The 23,652-nt window shown below is 38.5% G+C and overlaps 1 protein-coding gene across 1 annotated transcript; it reads right to left on the bottom strand.

Moving 5' to 3' along the window:
- Window positions 1-5,542: 5,542 nt before the first annotated feature.
- LOC307123353 (uncharacterized protein) lies at window positions 5,543-18,973 on the bottom strand. Its single transcript, XM_079811873.1, has 3 exons — window positions 18,894-18,973; window positions 12,034-12,179; window positions 5,543-6,588 (listed from the first exon to the last, which is right to left on the bottom strand). The coding sequence occupies exons 2-3, from the start codon at window positions 12,116-12,118 to the stop codon at window positions 5,684-5,686; spliced, it is 990 nt and encodes a 329-aa protein (XP_079667999.1). The 5' UTR covers window positions 12,119-12,179; window positions 18,894-18,973; the 3' UTR covers window positions 5,543-5,683.
- Between the last annotated feature and the right edge of the window lie 4,679 nt (window positions 18,974-23,652).

The following is a 23,652-nucleotide window of genomic DNA, read 5'->3' as shown; positions in this document are numbered from 1 at the left end:
GTATGTTGTCTAAGCTTCCACTAGATTCCAGAAAATACTGGAAAAAATTATTTTTGGGGGGTTAGTTAAAGGGTAAGTTCACCCAAAAATAAAAATTTTCCCATGATTTACTCATCCTAAAATCATTCTAGGTGTATATGACATTCTTCTTTCAGATGAACTGAACTCATTCAGTTATATTAAAAATGTCCTGACTCGTCCAAGCTTTATAATGGCAGTGACTGTTGGGTCATTTTTGAAGTCGCAGTTCAAAATGCTTACGCTCATCAGACGTAGCGTAAGCATTTTGAACTGCGAGAGGCGCTACACTTTTTCCGCAAGTTGAATATGGAAGGCGATTCGCCGGAAGCTAGATAATTTACTTTATAAAGTTTTAAATAATAATAATTTGTTACATTTATATAGCAGTTTTATAAGCTCTCAACGCGCTTTACATGGAATGGGGGAATGTCCTCAACCACCACCAATGTGCAGTACCACCTGTCTCATTACACAAATGCGCCACTTAGTTACAGAAGGCCTTTATTAACCCTCCAGAGCTGTGTGGAGCAGTTTTATGGTGGATAGATGCACATTTATGGACTTCAAAAATGACCCAACAGTCACTGCCATTATAAAGCTTGGAAGAGCCAGGACTTTTTTAAATGTAACTCTGAGTTCGTCTGAAAGAAGAATGTCGTACACACCTAGGATGACTTGATGGTGAGTAAATCATGGGGTAATTTTTGGGTGAACTAACCCTTTAAGAAGCTAGGACTGTCATTACAATGCTATATTGTATTTAATGTATACAATTGTAACGGATGTCCACTGTAGGCAAGTTGTAGTGATGAACCCAAGTGCAGTTTATTTACAGACGTGAACAGATACAAGACAAATGATGACTTGACTATGAACAGACTTGAACTAGGAACAGACTAGTTGATAGACTTTCGCCGTATCCGGTAGGCAAAACTTCGAACACATCTTCTTTTCTTAAGAATGACTTCAGTGCTGTTCTTTGTTCTTTTCTCAAAGAAAAGCTTAACTCCAAGTCTTCCAGAGTCACGGCCAAAGCCGATTCAAAAGACCGCTGTTCGTCAGCTTTGTTTACGAGAAGCACGCAGAACCTCCGCAACTCTGCCGTGACGTGCCGTCATTATGTTAAGCCCGCCCACCGACTCTACACACGCTGTGATTGACCAGAGTTTGTTTTTTCCAGCTCTCAGGTCTACCGAGAGTTGCTAGACTACACTCGCGGCAAAATAAATGTTCTGCCGCTAGGGTGCATCTGGATTTCTAGGCTAACCAACAACGGTTTACAGGGAACAATACTCGACAAGAGACGATGGAAACATGAGGACTATTTATACAGGACTAATGGGATCACGTGACTAAAGCAACCAATGAAAACAAGACACATGAAACAAGAGAACAAATCAGAATATGACACATAACTAAACTAACCAATAGGAACATAACACATGAGACTAAGGAAGCACATGACAAAACAGGAAACAAGACAATGGGAAAACAAGATAAGAACATGAAACAGAATCAACACACTAGACATTACAATAATGCTATAATGTATATAATGCTACAATAACTATGCTCAATAATAACCAAAACAATGCTATAGCAATAATAATTCATTTTCCGAAGTTACCACAAGTTTGCAAAAACACATACATCGATCTCATTTTTCTTTGCAGTGGACATTGAAGGCTTAAAATATTTCTTAAAACCACATCACACGTAATATAGCTGACAGTCTTTTTGACCTTCCCCTTTTCAGGGACCCCACAGCCCTCATGTAAAAACGCCAAGGTAAACAGTTAGAAATAGTCCTAACTCATTATCACCTCTAAACAAGAAAAATAGAAAACCACAATCATATATAGAATGCACACTTCATTGCAAGCCAAAGTTGAATTATGTATAATAAAAAAAAAAAAAAAAAAACTTCTCTTGCAAATTGAATATTTCACTATTGGGACATTCAAATTACATCACTCAGTAATTTTTTGTTCCATCTTTCCATTTGTCTAATGACTCGTACCCCGCCAGATCAGTCCTCCGCTGGAAGTTGTTTTTCCTTTTTCTCAATAAATCCATCTCCAGCGTGATGACTCCGATCTTTCGAATATTCCTATTTAATAATTGGTTAATCGACACGGCATCCTCAATAAACCCGTCTCCGGCATGATGACTCTGATCATTCGAATATTCCTATTTATAATTGGTTAATCGACACGGCATCCTCAATAAACCCGTCTCCGGCATGATGACTCTGATCATTCGAATATTCCTATTTAATAATTGGTTAATCGACACGGCATCCTCAATAAACCCGTCTCCGGCATGATGACTCTGATCATTCGAATATTCCTATTTAATAATTGGTTAATCAATCGGTCATGCTCAATAAACCCGTCTCCAGCCTGACAGCTCTGACCTTTTAAATATTCCGATCTATTAAGATCTCTGACCAGTAAAGTCGCCAGAATAATAATCATACAGTTTGTTAATTGGCCAGAGGAGAACTGGCACTCCGACTGAGCCTGGTTTCTCCCAAGGTTTATTTTTCTCCATTAGGTCACCTGATGGAGTTTTGGTTCCTTGCCACTGTCGCCTTTGGCTTGGCTTGCTCAGTTGGGGACACAAATTTTCAACTAAATATCCAAATGAATCTAATTAGTAAACTAAATTAACTATTTAAACTAAATAACTGATCTAATGCCCACATTGTCACTGTATGATAATTGAAATTAACTGATGACATTTTCTCCGGAGCAGCTGTACAGCCGAATAAAATTCTGTTGCATTATTTTCCTGTTTAACACTGAAGCTGCTTTGAAACAATCTGCATTGTAAAATGCACTATATAAATAACTTTAAACTTTTAGTTTTACAAATCATCACTTTAAAAATTACATTAAAATTGGATAATATTTAGAGCTATGAAGTGCTGGAAAAAGTGTGAAGCACTTGAAACCCCTTGAATTTCAATCTCAAAAGGTTGTACGAACCCTGAGAAAAATACATTTTTTTTTGACTATTTCTTCCACAATACCATGTGGTGTTACTACATTAAATCCATGGTGAATGTTGGTGATTTGTGGACTGAAACCCCTGAACTTCATTCATGGCTTAATGGTCTCCAAGTCAGCGCTGTGTGATCTGATATATGTGGTTTATAACAGAGAATTCTGCACTGAACGCTTCCACTAGATCTCACAGTAGCGATGTTATTAATTCTGTGGTGAATTCAAACTCTTTCTCACTGGATCTCCAGTGCTTTGTACCAGCGTCACGAGATCGGCCCATGTATGAGCTTGCGCTACGCTGTCTATTACTGCTCCGAGCTGAGAAACGTCCACGCAGCGCAGCTCAAACGAGTAGTGCGGTTCCGTTCAGACTTCAAACACACCTTGCAGCGGGGTATTGTTTGTTCTCCGACTGACGGCGAAAAATCGAATCAATTACAAATGACACTATGTTGTAAGATGCAAGGTCCTTGTTGTTTGTGTATCTCTATGGCAAATGTGTGTGGGGAGCGCTGAGCCCATTCGGAACTATGGGAGGCCATAGGGAAGCGTCGGCAGATCTTAAAGAGAAAACCAATTTTCATTCAAAAAAGTCGGCGTAAACTACACATTTGAGTTAATCGTTAAAATCGATTTATCGCCCAGCCCTACTTTAAATCTGAAACTCTATACACAGTGATGGAGTGAGTTATTACGCATCTCTTAAGATGATTCCAGTCTGTGAATTAGGGCTGGGCGATAAAACGATAACGAAATAATTTTCCTCAATAAAATGATAACAACAGTTTGATAAATGCTCAATATAATGCTTACGCACTATGGGTAATGTTGCGCATGCATTTTGCAGACCAGGCTTCTGGATGCTGCATGCAGGGTTGATGAGCGATAGTGAAGAAAATTCAGCACTCACGACCAGCTCGGAGGACACAGATATAATTGACAAGAAAGGTCACTCAACTTCAGTGGTTTGGATATATTTTGGCTTTTTGCAATCGGACATAAAACAGAGCGACGTGCAGTGCTTATCATAGGTTTACCACACAGTAATATAATTATTCAATTATCTTGCTTCTTCGAAGTTCTTCCATATAGCATTGAGCCCAACACAGCGCTAAATCTATTAGCCTAACATCTGTTCTCACATGGGCTTATCGCCTTGTTAGTTGTAGTGGGTGACTTGCAGCAAGCTAACGTTACCAAACTATAATCACCAAAACATTGTACTTATGGAAAAATACATCGGCATCATCTTTTTTTGTCTTTGGTGATTTAATAACTCAGGATCGCCTGTATTAAAAGAGAAATAAAATAATTTCATCCGATGTTTAAAGTGAATAAAATAGACTTGACAGCTCTTACAGGAGTTCATCAACTACTGATCTTTGTGCTCTCTCCCACCGCAGTTGTGTGTGTGTGTGTGTGTGTGTGGGTGCGCGGTGGACCAATCCATTGTAAGGCAAGAGAGGGGGGACTCAAAATTAGGGATGTACCGAATCCAGGATTCGGATTCAGCCGAATATTGGGCTTTTTGACGGGGTTCGGATTCTGCCGAACCTCAGAATTTTTTTCCACCGAACCCGAACCCTAGGCTTGCACTATGCGCACAGTAAGCTTTTCCATTGCTTCATTTTGCGAGATATATCTGGTTTGTGGTTGCACATGTCGACGCGCTCCGTGAGAGAACAAATAACGCTTTTACAGCATATTTTTCTCAACCATGCATCAAAAAACAAACAAACAAACAAACAAAAGAGCTTTAAAAACATTTAAACCGTTGAACTGGTAGTATTAATCTGTCAAAGTTCTTACTTTCGGTTAATGGTTAAATGGTCAATAGCATCCCTACACTGCTGTGGACGCTGTTACTTCGTTAATGTGTTTACTGTGATAATGAGGATGGGAGAAGGATTCTGTATTCAGTTTCGGATTCGGCCGAATCTTAACCAGTGGATTCGGTATTCGGCCGAACCCCAAAAATCTGGATTCGATGCATCCCTACTCAAAATGTTTCTAAACGTAAAACGCATTTTTTGCTCGTTTGCGTGTTTATTGTTTTACTACTTACACAATTATTTTAATTAAGTATATGTAATTATATTATTGATATAAAGAGTGTATAGTAAAAAAAATGCTTTTTCTTTTATTTATTTCATTTATATTGTCAATATAATTTATTTAAAAGGTTTGGCATGCTGACCAGAACGATTTTTTTGTTTATTGACAAACATTATCTTTAAAGCACTTTTAACTTTGCATTTGCTGTCAGCAGAGCCAAATTTTATCATTACAGTTCTAGATTTTACTATAGATATTTATTTTATACATTATATTTATATTCTAATATTCTACTCTTATTAATATTGATTTTATTAGTAACTCAGTTTTGATCAATTGTTCACTTGTTTGGGAAGTGTTTGTCATGTTTTGACAATAAAGGATCATTTAAAACCACAATTAACTGTCTGTTTTCTACATCTTTCACTCGGGAGCAAAAATATGCCTTTAAACTTTTTCACGATAAATGTCAAATCTTTATTTCTTTAATTATCTTTATCGACTGATATGGAAAATTATATTGTGATAATTTTTTTGGGCCATATCGCCCAGCCCTACTGTGAATCTCCTTCCACACTGACGACAAAACAGTTTTCTCTTTAGTGAATCCTCATATGGAAATTAAAGTTTGCTTTACATCTGAAACTCTTCCCACACTGTTCACATGTGAATGGCTTCTCTCCAGTGTGAATTCTCATGTGAACTTTAAGGCTTTCCTTTTGAGTGAAACTCTTTCCACACTCTTGGCAGTTGTAAGGTTTCTCTCCAGTGTGAATTCTCATGTGAACTGTAAGGTTTCCTATAGTGATACTCTTTCCACAATGCTGGCAGGTGAAATCCTTTGCTCCAGTGTGAATTCTCATGTGTCCTTTAAGATGTCCTTCTTGAGTGAAACTCTTTCCACACTGTTGGCAGGTGAAAGGCTTCTCTCCCGTGTGAATTCTCATGTGAACTGTGAGGTTTCTCATTTTATTGAAACTCTTTCCACACTGTTGGCAGGTGTAGGGCTTCTCTCCTGTGTGAATTCTCATGTGGTCTTTAAGGCTTCCTTTTTGAGTGAAACTCTTTCCACACTGATGGCAGGTGAAAGAGCTCTCTCCAGTGTGAATTCTCATGTGGGCTTTAAGACTTCCTTTTTCAGTGAAACTTTTTCCACACTCATGACAGGTTAAAGGTTTCCTTCCAGTGTGAATTCTCATGTGGGCTTTAAGGCTGTTACTTTGAGTGAAACTCTTTCCACACTGTTGGCAAGTGTAAGGCTTCTCTCCAGTGTGAACTCTCATATGGACTTTAAGGTTTTGATGATGATTGAAGCTCTTTCCACACTGAGGGCAGGTGGAAGTTCTAGTTTCTGTCTTCTGAGCTCTTTTTCGTGTTGAAGTCTTTTTAGTCTGTGAACAACTAAAAGATTTTTCTTCAGTTATGAAATCTTGATGCTTTTCAAAGAGATCTTTCCCTTCCTTTTCATTCAATTCTTGACTCTCCTCTTTCAGCGGCATTAGGCCTAAGGTGAACAGACAAATACAAGTTAACCCCAGTTAAATGGTGTAACATGACAGACACATTTGGAAACATTTAGACCAGTGGGTCTCATACTCCTCTCCCCCCTCCTCTTTCATTGTCCAGGTCCCTCATCACCCAATCAAATAAAATGTGGTCTAATCGTTTTCCCTGAATATTAAATGTTGATTATTGCTCTGTTTTGGATTAAATTGAAAATCATGCATGAAATTGGTCGAAATAGTAACGATAGTAAATACATTTATACTTTTACAAACAATTTTGTGTCAAATAAATGCTGATCTACAATTTCTATTCATCAAAGCATCTTGATGAAAACATGTGACGGCCCAGTCAGCCATTATCTGTTTTGTGTGCATGTTTTCCGCAGGTGATTGGCTGATTGTGGAGTGATTGGGAACACCGTTGCACAGGTGTCTCTCGCTCAAGAAAAACAGCCTCTTCCTCTTGACCGGAAGCGTGTTTGCATAATTGCACTCATACTACCCTTATTCTCCTAGTTGTCCCTCGGGATCGCAACACTTCCAGAGTTTCATCATAATACACTATATTGCCAAAAGTATTGGGAGACCTCTCCAAATCATTGAATTCAGCTGTTCCAATCACTTCCAAGGCCAAAGGTGTATAAAATCAAGCACCTAGACAATGCAGACGTTTCTACAAACATTTGTGAAAGAATGGGTCGCTCTCAGGAGCTCAGTGAATTCAAGCGTGGTACCGTGATAGGATAAAACCATTTGTGAAATTTCCTCACAGCTAAATATTCCACGGTCAACTGTTAGATATATTATAATAAAGTAGAAGCAATTGGGAACAACAGCAACTCAGCCACAAAGTGGTGGGCCACGTAAAAATCACTGTGCACAGAAGTCAACAACTTTCTGCAGAGACAATAGCTACAGACCTCCAAACTTGTGTGGCCTTCAGATTAGCTCAAGAACAGTGCGTAGAGAGCTTCGGAGCTTAGAGAGGACGGGTGATTATGGGGTGGGGTTGTTTTTCAGGGGTTGGCCTTGGCCCCTTAGTTCCAGTGAAAGGAACTTTTAATGATTCAGCATAAAACATTTTGGACAATTTCATGCTCCCAAATTTGTGGGAACAGTTTGGGGATGGCCCTTCCTGTGCCAACATGACTGAGCACCAGTGCACAAAGCAAGGTCCATAAAGACATGGATGAGTGAGTTTGGTGTGGAGGAACTTGACTGGCCTGCACAGAGTCCTGACCTCAACCCGATAGAAGACCTTTGGGATGAATTAGAGCGGAGACTGCGAGCCAGGCCTTCTCGTCCAACATCAGTGCCTGACCTCTCTAGTAGAGGAAGACAATATTCAGCGCAAAAACATTCATTTAGCTGAAATATCTGCTGTTAGACGCTGAATTTAGGTTTAAAAGTCAACATGTAATTCAAGTATTTTATGAGAGTAGTAACTGTAAAGGGATAACAGTGTGTAATTGAATATAAATGTAAGATGTTTCTTATAGCCCATTTGCAGGATAAAGAAATGACAGAAACAGGTTACTTTGTCCATGTCCATGCTTTTGGCGTGTTGATTACCATTTGTATAACCACACAAATACCATAGTTAAACTATAGATTTGAAGCAAAACCCTGGTTATTTTGTGGTTACCGTTGAATAACTACAATAACCCAATTTTATTTATTATTATTGTTTGTTGATTTTATACATTGTAAAACCTTGTATGTTTTCATAGCACTCAACAGACATGCACTGAGCATGATGTGGAATAGTGTGTTTTGTGAATAAAAACAATAAATAAAAAATAGGGCTTTTAATCCGATTAATCCAGAATTGGCCAACCAATTGATTATCAAAATATTAAAGGTCCCATTCCGCATGATCCCATTGTTCAAACTTTAGTTAGTGTGTAATGTTGCTGTTAGAGCATAAATAATACCTGTAAAATTATAAAGCTCAAAGTTCAATGCCAAGCGAGATATTTTATTTAACAGAAGTTCCCTTTCAAAGCCTACAGCGAACGGCTGGCTTGGACTACATCCTGGTACTTCCTGCTATAATTACGTCAGTAGAGCAGTAGAACAGACTAACCTCCGCCCACAAAGAAACGCGAAAAAGGGGGCGCGGTCTTGTTGCTGTCCCACGTGGAGAAGCGGACGGTCGCGTGGAGAAAAGGAACTGTTGCGTTGAGTGTGTTTATCGCCATGTCGTCGAGACGCTGTTATTTTCATCCAGGAGTCAAATCACCTTTGTTTGGCTTTCCCAGGGACGCTGTAGAGATTATTGAACGCATTCATCTCTACGTTAAGAGGCGTGATCTTTCCAACATGCGCTAAGCTGCTGTCGAATCACAACACAGGAACTGCTGGCACGTGCGCTAAGCTGCGGTCGAATTACAACACGGTAAGCGCTGGCACAATCAGAACTCGTTACGTATTTCTGAAGGAGGGACTTTATAGAACAGGGAAATCACCAGCCGTTTTTAGGACAGTGGAAACAGCGGTACACAGATAAGTACATTGTGTGAAAAATACTGTGTTTTTTTACACGCGAAACATGAACACATGTTATATTGCACACTGTAAACACAATCAAAGCTTCAAAAAAACACGAAGAACGGGACCTTAAATTAGCTTCAGCCCTAGAAGGAGCAATGGCTTTTGAGAGCAACTCTCATCCAGTGGTAATTCAGGGAAAGAATTGTCGGAAATGCATCGTCGTCATTCTCTGCTCGTTCTATCTCTCAGTTAACATGTGCCCTATCACAAGTGCAGAAGCCTGTAACTGACTGTATTGGTCGTCTGACTGTGTGCACCAAACCGTGAAATCAGTACTGCGATGGTTCTGGGCGAATACATGTACCGGTAAGCTCCGTTTACACCAAATGCGAATAGAGCGCCTGGAGCGAGCGATTTCCAGGTCAAGTCAATGTAAAGATGCGTTGACACGCGCCTGGAGGTCATGTGGCGCGATAGACGCGAATTTGACTCATTCACGCAAATTGAGCGTCTTGCGCAAGTTATTTTATTTGGTGCTTTTTGTGCATTCAGGCGTTTGAAGCGAAATTGCATCTGAAGCCCGACTTGAAAAATCTGAATTTTGCCATCTGTTCACGCTGCGTTAACCAATCAGGAGCCTCCTAAAAGGGGGTAAGTGGTGTGATAAATGGGGGCAGGCCCGCCCAGAGTCACTCATTCAAAACAGTGGGTGTGTTTAAGGACTTGGCACTTAATCTGAACTGAAACTTTTAAGATACTACTTTAAGATCTTTTTAAAGCTCGCGACAGCAATCGAGACGTCTATGGTCTCACTCTAGTCTATGGGAAATTAGCCCATTCGCAATTATTATTGTGAAGTTAATAATGCTTTCAACTTCACCCACAAATTATGTGTTGTGTATTTTCTGGTAATCAAATGAAGACAAGACATTAATTAAATGTATCTTTTAATTTAATTACACTTGTTTTGTCAAACAAAGTGCTGCACAACTGAGCTTTATATGGTTAAAATTAAAACAAGAAGAATTTGTTTTATTTATTACTTAAATTAAGTTTTGATAATGTATTATCATATTAGTGTTAGTATTATTATTACACTGAGACGTATCTAAATTGTACTGTACAACAGTACTATATTTGTCAAGTGAAACCAAACTTTTATTTTGACAGGATGCCGTGAATACCTTCTACACAGAAACTTACACGAGTTTGTGTAGTTTTTCTCAAATTAAACGGTAAAATGACTCTCAGTGGCTCTGAAGATGACGTTCGTGCGTTCATGTCCTCATATGAGACGGCAGAAATGGAAACATGCGACCGCCACGCGCGATTCTGTGTGTGTGTGTGTGTGACAGAGGTAACATTAAGTAAATTAATCCACGCGTCAGCGCCATTCATTCGTACGAAACACGCAGGATTCGTATTTAAATATTTAAATAGACACTAGTCTATTTCACCAGATGCGTTCTCAGGTACCAAAATTTGGTACCGATTGATTTAATGTGAATCGGCACTCGGTAGTACCGATGTAATTCGGTCAGTGCCCTTAAAAGTACCGAGTTCGGTATCCAACCCTAGTTTGCAGGTATGCTTTATAGTTTATATTTTTCCCTGCACTGTAAACCCTAACACAAAAAATTTAAACAAATTAGTTTAAATCAAATGAACTTTTATGAGTATTTAAAACTGTTTTGAGTTTTATGAACTTGTTTCTTTTAATTTAGACAAACTTAAATTTAACTCAAACTGGGCTGGGATATCTATTTCTTAGCATGCTTTGCCATGCCACTCAAAGGGGAGAGTAAATGCTAAAATTAAGTGTTATATAATTTTTTTGTGCAAGATTAGTAGTGTTTAGTTATGCTAATTTAGAGTTTATGTTGTTTTTATAGTGTTACCATCATGGTGACGAGTGGAGCATGAGCTTAGTTTTGAGAACAGAAACACATGTTAAATGTTTAATATTGAGCAAGTCATTCAGCAAGTGCTATGCTAATGCTATCAAAGCATTGTTAACAATTAGCAAGGTACCATTTATTGAATTCGCTAGTTAAAGCTAGTGAAGTTTCCACTATTAAAGAGGTTTAAGTTGAGATAAAGTATGGAAAATAATAAATAATGTTTTAAATGAACTTGAGAGAAAATTAGATGTGCAGGACAGCACGTCAGATCCACGTCATGTTTGGCAGCGGCCGATCTCAAAGTGACAGGAGCACTGATGATGCCTGTCATTAATGTTCATCAAAGAACAACAGGAACAGAGAAAATTGTAGCTTTAATGATGATTAATCTAGATTTCATGTATTATATATGCAGTTCTGAAAGGTGTTGATAGCTTTATTCAATTTCTGTGTAGGCTATGTCTAACAGGGAAGGCCATGGTTAAATATAACATTTATTATAATAGGTTTGTGTAAAGATTGTTTTAAGTTCAATTAAATTAAAAGTTGTTATTTTTTAAAGCCTAATAAATGTTGAAATTGGGAGCTTTCAGTTATACTGTAATGTAACGTCATTAATGTTTCATAGAGACATTAGTATCAGTGATACTGGCCTTCATTCATAAAAAGATGCCATTACAACAAATATTTAAAATATGCTGTCTTTAAATTGTTTCTTCATTAATTTGGAGAGTAATTGAAATTATTACAATATCAAAATATTAAAAACTCCAATGTTTTTTAATTGCAATTAATCATGATTACATAAAAAATTATTAATTCAGGGTTTTTTTATTGACTTGAAGTACTTTACCTCAATAAATTTAAGGTCATTCCTATTTTATGTGTTTTGTTCTACTATATTAACATTAAAAGCACGCTCTTTTCACTACTAAAATAACAGTTAAGGGTAAAAAAAAATTATAATTCCCAAAAATTAAAACGTAAAAAACGGAATTTGGGAAAAAATAAAACAGATTTTATACGGCTCTATTTGAGAATGAAACTAACCTATTGGTTCCTCTGTTTCTTCATGTTTCAAACTGAATGTTTCTTCAATCTTCAGGTCTTCAGCCTCCTCTTTAATAAACACCATCTTTATTATAGTGTGTCACGTGGATCTCAGTCGCTTCACCAGGAGTTTTTCTGTGTTTGTCCTGTTTAAGATGAGAATAATGCATCCAATATAAATCTCTGAGTGTGTCTCAATCAGCAGATAACATTCAAAACTAGCACTTCAAATTAATAAAAGAACACAAACTTTACAGACTCTTAATATTTATGATCTACATTTGGTGTAGGGATGGGCATTTTTGTCAATTTCTCATTTCGATCATCGATAGGTCTCAAAAACGAGTACTCGAGTAATTGAGGGCGGGGCATGTCCGTCATTGAGATAATGAAAACTGTTATGAAAATGGTTGTTGACAAATACAAACGTGACATGAAAACAGGTATATGAAAACATGAACATATAAAACAAAAAATAACTGCTTGATTATGATGCATAAATGTCTTTGAAAAAGAAACATCTTTATAAAATGACCGTCTCAAATAACCAAGTCAGTAATATCGAGCATTGCCTTTGAGCTGAAACTGTGAAATAACACCACCCTGCAGAGCTGGTTAATAAACTCAACCAAACGCACCCTATATCAATATTAATATGAAGATTATTATGAACCTATTACGACATATCTCAACACAAAAGGACGTGAATGCGCACGTGAACTTGCGTGCAAGATTTTACAGGCGAAGGGTTTGAAACGGAACATTTTGAATGCGCTCTTCCCTTAACAACGCTGATACACGGACAACGAAAGCACACAGAAACAACATTTTATTAAAATCCTGTTCTCATTATAATGCTTTGACAGATTGACTCTGCACATCATGCACTTAATTTTATTATTCATGATCGAAGCGTTTATAGACATCACTGCGCGTTTTCAAACTCATAACGAAAAACAACTTTAAACTAGGTCTACTGTTAAAAAAATACGAGAACAGTATAGCACTGCTGCATTACTAATATCAATGATTCTGAGAAAGAAATAGCCTATCTAAAAAGAATATCTGTCTCTAAACCATGTCGAGCTCGAGCATTAATGCATTTGAGCTGAAACTGAAGAGAATGAACAGCCGGTATAACGGCAGCGCTTTTCTATCTTATTAAGCTCAACCAAACGCGTTTTATATTAGATTAATCAGATAAACAACATAAAGGTAATCTTCTGCATCTGCAGATAAGGACGCGAATGCGCACATGAACTTCACGCGCTAGTCTGAGTGTTCTCGCTAGTTTCTCTGAGGATAAGCTGATAAACGGGGAACTAAGCACAGATCATTTAGCAGCATTTTCCACGGTGTTCTCATTATAATGCTATGACAGATTGGCGCTGCACATCTTGCACTAACCATTTAATGATCAGTGATTCCAGACATCACTGCAGTGCACGCCTCAGTTTCACTTTATTTCGCCTAGGTCAGGAGGCTGTATAACGCCAACCAATCAGACCTCCGGTACCGCGCAAAACGACGCAATAACCAATAAAAAAAGAGACAAATATATTTTTTCAGGGCGATCATCGTTCTCATGATCGATGATCGCTGTCACGTTCGAGTACTCGATTACTCGACCACTGTTGCCCATCCCTAATTTGGTGTTAACGAATTATATATTATTTAGATGATGAAACCATGAAAACGGTAGCAGTTGGTTTGTTAAAGTTGTCATAACACATGTTAGTGTTGTTATTGTTCATTTGCACTGTTCGAGCAGCACGAGTAGTGATTCGACTGAATCATTTCACAAAGTATTTGATTCAAATAACAATGGGTAGTTCGACACCCAGTGTCGACACACGTCTCGAATTTTCGATGCACTAGTGCTTCGAAACAGTGTTCCGGAGCATTGCTTTGAAATCAGGCTGTCACGTGACCTGTGGAAACGACGCTTCGTTACCTCACTGACACGTCACATTAGGCTCAAATACAAAGTGCATCGATTGTGCGGTCCCATACCCGATATCCATTCAGTGCAATATTATAATTATATCAGTTACGCATATATGTATGTAGGTTTTTTTTTTACTTGGTGTATTGTTGTTAAAGTAGTATTATTAAAAACAATGATGTGTGAATGTCTGTTTACTGAATATAAAACACCTTGCGAGCTCAACCACTATTCCCAAATTATTTTTTATTGCATTTGTAATTGTGTATTTGTTTTTTACCAATGTGCCTAATGTGTAATTTATTGGCGTATTACATTTTTATTTAGAAGTTTGAGGTGAGTTGAAATGAAGAACAGAAAGTATTTTATTGTCATTGTATTGTGCAAAATGCAATGAAATGTATTAATATACAAATAAACCTTCCCACAGAACAAAATTCCCAAATAACAGTCGGTGTAGGAATATTTATTGACCACCAGATAGAGCACTGTGTCAAAAAGCTTTGAAGCACCAACGCAGTTTGTTGTAAAAGCCTCTCTGGCCCTGTCCCAAATGGCACCCTAAACCCTCACGTTCTTTCTTTGAGTCCGCACTTTCACAACGTAATGCCGATTTGACTGTCAGGAAGAAGTCCGCTGCGTAAAGCCTTATTTGTACTCGACGCGTCCGCACGAGCGTGAGGCAAAAATTATGTCATCGCGGAGTGCGCGAGACCCCATTTCGCTTTTCGATGCACGAGTTCTAGGCGAATCTAGCCCAGCATGACGTCTCATCACACCAGTGTCCTGACATTTCATCCTACCCGTCAGATTGTCCTACCAAGGCTTACTGCGCATGCCCACATCAATATTTTTTATATTTACATTTTAAGGGTAGGTTTAGGGTAGGGATAGGTGTGGATATCCATATTTAATATTTATTTATTTAAAATATTTACATAGTTTTAAGGGTAGGTTCAGGGAAGGGGTAGGTATGGATATGAATAAAGCCTCAAATCAGATGAATATGATGCTGGTAGCACAATCTGATAGGCAGCATTTTTTGCTGTCGAATTGTGCTACCTACTGTTTTAAAGGTGAACTATGTAGGATTTTTGCAGTAAAATATCCAGAAACCACTTGGCCAATGTTATATATTGTGTTCAGTTGAGTACTTAGAATATCCCAAATGTTTCCAACTATTTGTAAATCGTGAGAAATTGCTATTTTAACCGAGGAACCGGGACGTGTGAGCTATGCGTGTGAGGGAGTCGCCTGTCGATTGCGTCATATCTGCGTCACCCTCGGTCTCCGGTTTTATTCAGTGAAACACTTTACTCTCACTGCAGTGTGAACAAGTGTCATAGCAGCCGCCGAGCGAACGTCATAACTTCCTTTTCAACACACTCAGATATATCTAATACGATAAACAGAGCTGCGTTACCTCACACTCATGACTGGAAAAGAGGAAGTGCCGCCGGCAACCGTGTCATAATAAAAGTCCCGCCAGCGACTATGCCATAATAACAGTCCCGCTCTTCAATCGCTCCTGCGGCCTTGCTCAGCTCCACAACACTCGCTCCTGCTCTGCTTCAGACTACAGTAATGTTAATAATCGCATCCATGAACATGATTTCTGCCCGAGTCCTATTCTGACTGTTTCCCACCGGCTGTGAGGTGAAGACCACATGTCCCGAGATTCTGCGCTCAAACGTGGCGTCATCAAACTACGCCTTTGTTTTGAACAGGCGACCTCTAGTGGACGGAAAAGTTACATAGTCAGTCCCTCCAGAAAAACGCGATTATGCGATCGCGTGATTTAACGCATAATCAGCCAAAGTCCGCATATTCATGCGGGGGCCGCATTTTTTCACATACGCCGCACTTTCGCCGCATAAATTGCCCATTTCCGCGTGCAAAATATGCGGGGCTAGCATGATTTCATAATCCCCGCATTTTCGTTTCAAAAAAGTCATATATATTAGCAGAAAGTTGAAAAATGTCAGTCTACTTCACACAAGAGCCGCCATTTCCCCCTGTTGCCATGAGAACGTTTTGAAGTGACGTAATTACTCGACGCGAACGTCATCGAAAAGCTGCAAACCCCGTGGAGAAACCATAGATATCAGCGAAACCATGATGAAGCACGCAAATTCCCATTTGCCAACAAAAATAACTGCAAAAGACCACGCAAAGCAGTTTCCCAGTGTTTTACATGAAAGTGGAGGCAAATTATTTTTTTCAACTGCGTGTTGGACCACAGACGGAAGTCGACGCTGCACAACCACTTTACCACCGCCAAACATTTGAGGATGGTTGAAGCAACAGCGGAGGTAGCCAAGAAGCAGCTCACCTACACCGAGGCATCAACTTCTAAAACAGTTGCCAGGGCTGAAAGAATCAAGGTCAGTAGCCTACAAGATTAAAGCACGTAAAATTAAGAAAATGTTGATAGTTAAATTGAAAACAAAATGAAACAGAGAGAGGTGTGTTAATGAGATTTCCAAGTATGTTGTGTGTGGATGTAAGTTAACATTAGGTTTCGATAGCCTAACAGTAGTGTAATTTCCCATGCAAGATGATTGATTTTGCCATGAAAGAATTATGTTTTATTTGTAGAAACACTACTGTTATGTGAAGGCTGACTGTAATTGATTCTGTTTTATACTGCAATTTTTTGTAGGTTACTGTGTGTGTGTGTGTGTGTGTACAGTACACAATACAGCCCAATGATACAAAAGTATTTTTCCGTTTGTAGATTTGTGAAACCTGGGTTGCCACCTGCACTGCCATCAACATCCCACTGTCTAAGAGTGACCAACCTGCACTGAGGAAATTTCTGAATGAGAATGTCAGATATTTTAGTGTAAATCTGATGGCTCAGAAAGGCCTCCATTGGCACAATGCACTTACACTCTCAAGACCCTTAAAAGGTACTAAAGACGTCGTTACAAAGTCCATCTCACTACAGTGGTTCTACAATAACTTTATAAAGCGTCGAGAATAGTTGTGCACAAAAAAAACCTAAATAACGATAATTATATAGTGATGACCGATTTCAAAACACAGCATCATGAAGCTTCGAAGCGTTATGAATCAGTGAGTTGAATCAGCGGTTCGGATCGCCAAAGTCACGCATTTCAGCAGTTTGACACCCAATCCAAATCATGAATCGACTCGCTGATTCATAACGCTTGAAGCTTCATGATGCAGTGTTTTGAAATCAGTCATCACTATGCAAGTCGTTATTTAGGTTTTTTTTGCACACAAAAACTATTCTCGTCACTTTATAAAGTTATTGTAGAACCACTGTAGTGAGATGGACTTTGTAACGACGTCTTTAGTACCTTTTAAGGGTCTTGAGAGTCCACAGTGCATTGTGCCAATGGAGGACTTTCTGAGCGATCGGATTTCAACTAAAATATCTTCATTTGTGTCTGAAGATGAACGGAGGTCTTACAGGTGTCCAACGACATGAGGGGACGTCATTAATGACAGAATTTACATTTTTGGATGAACTAACCCTTTAAGAGATTGCACTTTGTGCATTGGAAGCACTCAAATGTCTGTTTTCTATAGCTACCTCTGTTAAACAGGAAATTATTTATACATTTTTTTTGTAGCATATTCCTTTTGTAAAGCTACAGAACTGTTTGACTCAATGTTTTGTAAATTTGAGCCATGTGTTTATTAATGTCTTCAATAAAACAAGACAACTTAAATATTCCCAGCACTTTCTGTGATGTAGTGCTTTTTTTCTCTTTCTCATCAAACCGCAGTTTTTGCAAGTTCCCGCAATTTAATCGCATAAAATTGCATAAATATCCCGCATTTTCCATCGCATTTTTTAAGAAAACGTGCCGCATAATCAAGGATTTTTGCCCGCAACAATCACAAAAAAAAGCCGCATTTTTCTGGAAGGACTGCATAGTGTAGCTTTAATGGGAGGTAGCAAAATCTGACAAGGTAGGACAAATCGATAGAACAATATTTCTGTGTATGAAATGTGCTATACAAATAAAATATATAGTTCTAGGCGAATCTAGCACAGCATGACGTCTCATCACACCAGCACCCAGTTTGCACATTAGGTGCTTATATTTACAAAATGAGCCTACAAAAATAAAAATAAGCCCTTTTAAATAAAGATCCATGTTTAAATTTTACAAAAATTCACGAAACTAAATGAAAATGTTTAGTGAAATTAGAAATATTTAAGAGATTGTTAATTTAGTTGTATACATATATTTTGTTTTCATGTCACAATTAATATCAAGGTTTACGGAGTTTTACACAATCCTTTTGTAGTGTGGTTTTCGGTGAAGTGTACTAAAATAAATATCATCACCTGTGTACATTAGCCCACTTCTTCTCGACGCTTTTTCCTGATGGTTTATAGAACAATTACTCCGAGTCGCCCTCTGTCGTTTCAAAGAATAGCACTCGCGCTGCGGAGCCAGGCGAAAGTATAAACAAGGCTTTAACTCACGAGCATCCTTCTGAGACATACAATGACAAATGGGACACGATGGACAGTAAACTTAACGGACACGCGCACCAGCGGCCATTGTAAGTCCACAAGACCGAAAGTGCACATGCAGTGTGCCATTTGGGACAGGGCCTTTGTTGCAAAAGCCTCACTGCTTCAAAAGCTTTGTTCGGCACATCCCTAGATTCAATTGATTCAGTTTCTCTCATCTCTACTCGCCAGAGACTGAACTCGTGTTTATGATGAACTGATTCACGGTAGAGAGAGAGAAATGAGACGCAGCTTTTCTGTTATTGTGAATGCGTTTTAGTCACAAAATATCATTAATTAAAGTTAGATAAAGCATTACAATGTTACATTCAATAAAAAGTAAATAGTATGTAATTCCACATCGCCTTGTAAAAACACAACAAAACTATAAACATTAAACGGTATCCACGGACTTACTTAAAACAAACAGGATCTTCAGCAGGATCACAGCAGATGCTGGAGCGCGGCGCAGCCTTATGACGTCATGTCGCCTCACCAAAATAAAAGTCCCGGTCACACTCTGCTGTCTCAAATAACTAATCTTTCTACTATTTTAACCAGATAATCACTGTATTAAACATATTTATTGGAACAAATGTGATATATAAAAAAAAAAAACATGCTGGAAAGTGTATGCGTTCATAAAGCAGAGTTCATTCATGTGTCCGAATTGGAACACATCTAAGAGTCTTGTGTGTTTTTACCAATATTAAAAAAATGTGGACATATAAAGTTCAAGTCTGAAAATAGGTATAAAAAAGTGTGTATAAAATAAAATGTACAAAAGATATAGATCTTTCAAGAATCAGTAAACATTTTAAGTATACAGTCCCCTCCAAAAGTATTGGAACAGTGAGGACTATTCCTTTATTTTTTCTGTAGACTGAAAACATTTGGGTTTGACATCAAACAATTTATATGAGACAAAAGATCAACATTTCAGCTTTTATCTCCAGGTATTTACATCTGGATCTGACAACTTAGAAGATATAACCTTTTGTTTGAACCCACCCAATTCTTATGTGACCAAAAGTATTGGAACAGATTAACTTAAAATAGATTAAAGTGAATAAGACTTAATATTTAGTTGAAAATCCTTTGTTTGCAATAACTGCATCAAGCCTATGACCCATTGACATCACCAAACTTTTGCATTCTTCTTTTGTAATGCTTTTCCAGGCTTCCACTGCAGCCTCTTTCAGTTGTTGTTTGTTTTGGGGGGTTACTCCCTTCGGTCTCTTTTTTAGCAGGTAAAATGCATGCTCTATAGGGTTTAAGTCTGGAGATTGACTTGGCCAGTCTAAAACCTTCCACTTTTTGCCCCTGATGAACTCCTTTGTTGGTTTGGCACTGTGTTTTGGGTCATTATCTTGCTGCATGATGAAGGATCTCCCAATCAGTTTGGTTGCATTTTTCTGTAAATTGGCAGACAAAATGTTTCTGTACACTTCAGAGTTCATTTTGCTGCTGCCATCATGTGTTACATCATCAATGAAGATCAATGAGCCCGTCCCAGAAGAAGCCATGCAAGCCCAAGCCATGACATTACCTCCACCGTGTTTCACAGATGAGCTTGTATGTTTGGGGTCATGAGCAGATCCTTTTTTTCTCCAAACTTTAGCCTTTCCATCACTTTGGTAGAGGTTAATCTTTGTCTCATCAGTCCATAAAACTTTGCCCCAGAATGTTTGAGGCTTGTCTCTGTAGTTTTTGGCAAATTCCAGCCTGGCCTTCTTATTCTTCTTGCTAATGCGAGGTTTGCATCTTCTGGTGTAGCCTCTGTACTTTTGTTCATGAAGTCTTCTGCGGACAGTAGACTGTGATACCTTCACTCCTGCCCTCTTGAGGTTGTTGCTGATGTCACTAACAGTTGTTTTAGGGTCTTTCTTTACAGCTCTCACAATGTTTCTGTCGTCAACAGCTGATGTTTTTCTTGGTCTACCCATTCGAGGTCTCTTACTTAGTACACCAGTGGTTTCTTTCTTCTTCAGGACATTCCAAATGGTTGTACTTGCTATGGTCAATGTTTGTGCAATGGCTCTGATTGATTTTCCATCTTCTCTCAGCTTCACAATTGCTTGTTTTTCACCCATAGACAGCTCTCTGGTTTTCATGTTGGTTACACGTCTAACTATAAATGCAGTCTGCACAGGCAAAACCCAAATCTGAAACTGAGTGCAGACATTTAGTGCTATTTATTGTTTGAATAATCAATGAAATAGGACACACCAGGGCAACAAAACACACCTGTCAGTCACATGTTCCAATACTTTTGGTCACATGAGAATTGGGTGGGTTCAAACAAAAGGTTATATCTTCTAAGTTGTGTATCAGATCCAGATGTAAATGCCTGGAAATAAAAGCTGAAAGATTGATCTTTTGTCTCATATAAATTTTTGGATGTCAAACCCAAATGTTTTCAGTCTACAGAAAAAATAAAGGAATAGTCCTCACTGTTCCAATACTTTTGGAGGGGACTGTAAATGTAATTCATTCAATGCCAAAAAGGATTGCTAAAAGGTTGTCCAATTAAAAATGTTATGTTTCACACAATTTTAATGAAATCAAAAGTAAGTCTTCAATGTCAAGGGTCATTTGAGTTGCTGCCTATGTAGTGATTCAAAACTCAGCAGTTTTAAAATCTGCCAGTTCAATAAATGTCCTGTTTATAAATTATACACAAATAAAGAATTAATTCTTCATTTTGTATTGTATTAATGTGTTATCCTGAAAGTATTTAAGATTCATTTATAAAGTGGCAAACACAAGAAAAATGATTGTAAAATAGTGTTTGAGTTCATTTTGACTGCATTTCTCTGCTTTATATAAATGTGTTTTATTATTCATTCTGTTTATTTTCATGACTTTTTTAACGTAGACTTGAAAATGGAAAATCCAAACTGAATGTTTCTACTTCACAGCACAGACAGCGCTCATAAAGATAATAAATGATATTCGCCTCAATACTGATACAGGTAAATTATCAGTGCTGGTGCTACTCGACCTCAGTGCTGCATTTGACACTGTCGATCACAACATACTTCTTGACAGGCTGGAAAACTGGGTCAGGCTTTCTGGGATGGTCCTTAAATGGTTCAGGTTATACTTAGAAGGGAGACCATAAGTCTGGGAGGGAGACCATACTCTAAGACCATAAGTCTTAGAAGGGAGACCATAAGACCATAAGTCACATGACCATAAGTCTGAGATGACATGCGGAGTCCCACAACGGTCAATTCTTGCACCACTCACTGCACCACGCATGTGGCGAAAGACAAAACTTGTAGTCCATTTTAAGATCTATAAAGACAGTCTTCGTGCTTTCAATGTACTGTTTTCAAGGTCTAGCCACGTCATTACTGCCATGTTGAATGCTTTTGATTGGCAGAGAAAATGCACAGTCACGGTAAATTTCCACACAGGGATAGATAGCAGAGCATATCACTAAACTGGGTAGACTAGTTGTCGCCCCATGACTAGATTTAGATCACAATGACCCCGGAGGTCCTAGAAAGGCGTCTTAAGGTCTGGTGTCGTGTGCAGAAAATGTCCATCTTCAATATTGGGCCTGCACCGATCATGCAACGCACACACAAAAGCACTAGGGTATATCGCACTCTAGTTAGTGTCAGCGGATCCTGACATTTTTCAAAAGAACACCCAATACCTAAACAATACCTATACAGCCATCACTCTCCTTCGCCAGAGAGAGACATACATACTAGATATTCTATTATTCTTTAAGGACTGAATATATGAACATTGAGAAGGATAGGTGTATAAAATAAGAGACACAGGTATCTGACCTGCCCCTTCACCACAAACAGTTAACCGTTGAATATTTAGTAGTGAGAAAATTTCACAACTTAACTCATTGCACAGATGGCAACCTATTACGGTACCATGCTTAAGTTCACTGAGCTCCTGAGAGCGACCCATTCTTTCGCAAATGTTTGTAGAAGCGTCTGCATCCCTAGGTTCTTGATTTATACACCTGTGGCCATGGAAGTGATTGAACACCTGAATTCAATGATTTGGAGGGCATCCAAAATACTTTTGGCAATTAAGTGTATATCTGTGTGTACCAGTTCCAGATTGTAGAGATATCTCCTCGTTTAGCGATAAACTCATCTTCATCTCCGCCTTCCACCATAAGAATGTTTTTGCTCTGGACGTGAGATGCGAATGGTGGCATACAGAAAAAAATCATCATCTAGGCTTTATCGTTATTATCACAGGAAGACAAATTCTTATCGTGGGAAGAATTTTACCGGTATGTCCCAAACAAGAAGATATTGCCCTTTCCTATTATGAAGCTCTTTCCACACTGTTGGCAGGTTTAAAGCTTCTCTCCAGTGTGAACTCTCATGTGTTCCTCAATTCTTCCTTTTCGAATGAAACTCTTTCCACACTGTGGGCAGGTGTAAGGCTTCTCTCCAGTGTGAACTCTCATGTGTTCCTCAATTCTTCCTTTTCGAGCGAAACTCTTTCCACACTGTTGGCAGATGTAAGGCTTCTCTCCAGTATGAACTCTCATGTGGGCTTTAAGATGCTCTCTTTGAGCGAAACTCTTTCCACACTGTTGGCAGGTGTAAGGCTTCTCTCCAGTGTGAACTCTCATGTGTTGCTCAATGTTTCCTTTATGAGTAAAACTCTTTCCACACTGTTGGCAGGTGTAAGGCTTCTCTCTAGTGTGAATTCTCATGTGGACTATAAGGCTTTGTTTTTGTCTGAAACTCTTTCCACAGTGTTGGCAGGTGTAAGGCTTCTCTCCAGTGTGAACTCTCATGTGAACGTTAAGGTCTCCTTTATTTCTGCAACTCGTTCCACACTGTTGGCAGGTGTAAGGTTTCTCTCCAGTGTGAATTCTCATGTGCCTGTTAAGGTTTTCTTTACGTCTGAGACTCTTTCCACACTGTTGGCAGGTGAAATAGCTTTTTGTTTCGGTCTTTTGAGCTCTTTTTTGTGAGGAAGTCTTTTTAGCCTGTGTCGATCTTTCTCCAGTCGTGAAATCATGGTGTTTATCATAATGCTCTCTCTCTTCTTCCCTTTCATCAAGTTCATGACTTCCCTTTTTCAAAGCCATGAGGTCTAGGGTAAAAAAACATACATAAAACAAATTACATATTTAAAGCATCAATACCAGGGTATAGGGTAGTGATATATAACCTATCCT

Source organism: Gobio gobio (genome assembly GCF_949357685.1).
Source record: "Gobio gobio genome assembly, chromosome: 1".
Classification (NCBI taxonomy): domain Eukaryota; kingdom Metazoa; phylum Chordata; class Actinopteri; order Cypriniformes; family Gobionidae; genus Gobio; species Gobio gobio.
The sequence above is the reverse complement of the archived record's forward strand: the minus strand, read 5'-3'. Positions and strand labels throughout refer to the sequence as shown.

Bases quoted from the DNA above. Each gene is read 5' to 3' on its own strand.
- LOC307123353 (XM_079811873.1), bottom strand. From the start codon at position 12,118: ATGGTGTTTATTAAAGAGGAGGCTGAAGACCTGAAGATTGAAGAAACA. The intron at 6,589-12,033 runs GTTAGTTTCATT...TGTTCACCTTAG, and splicing joins AGAAACAGAGGAACCAATAG to GCCTAATGCCGCTGAAAGAG.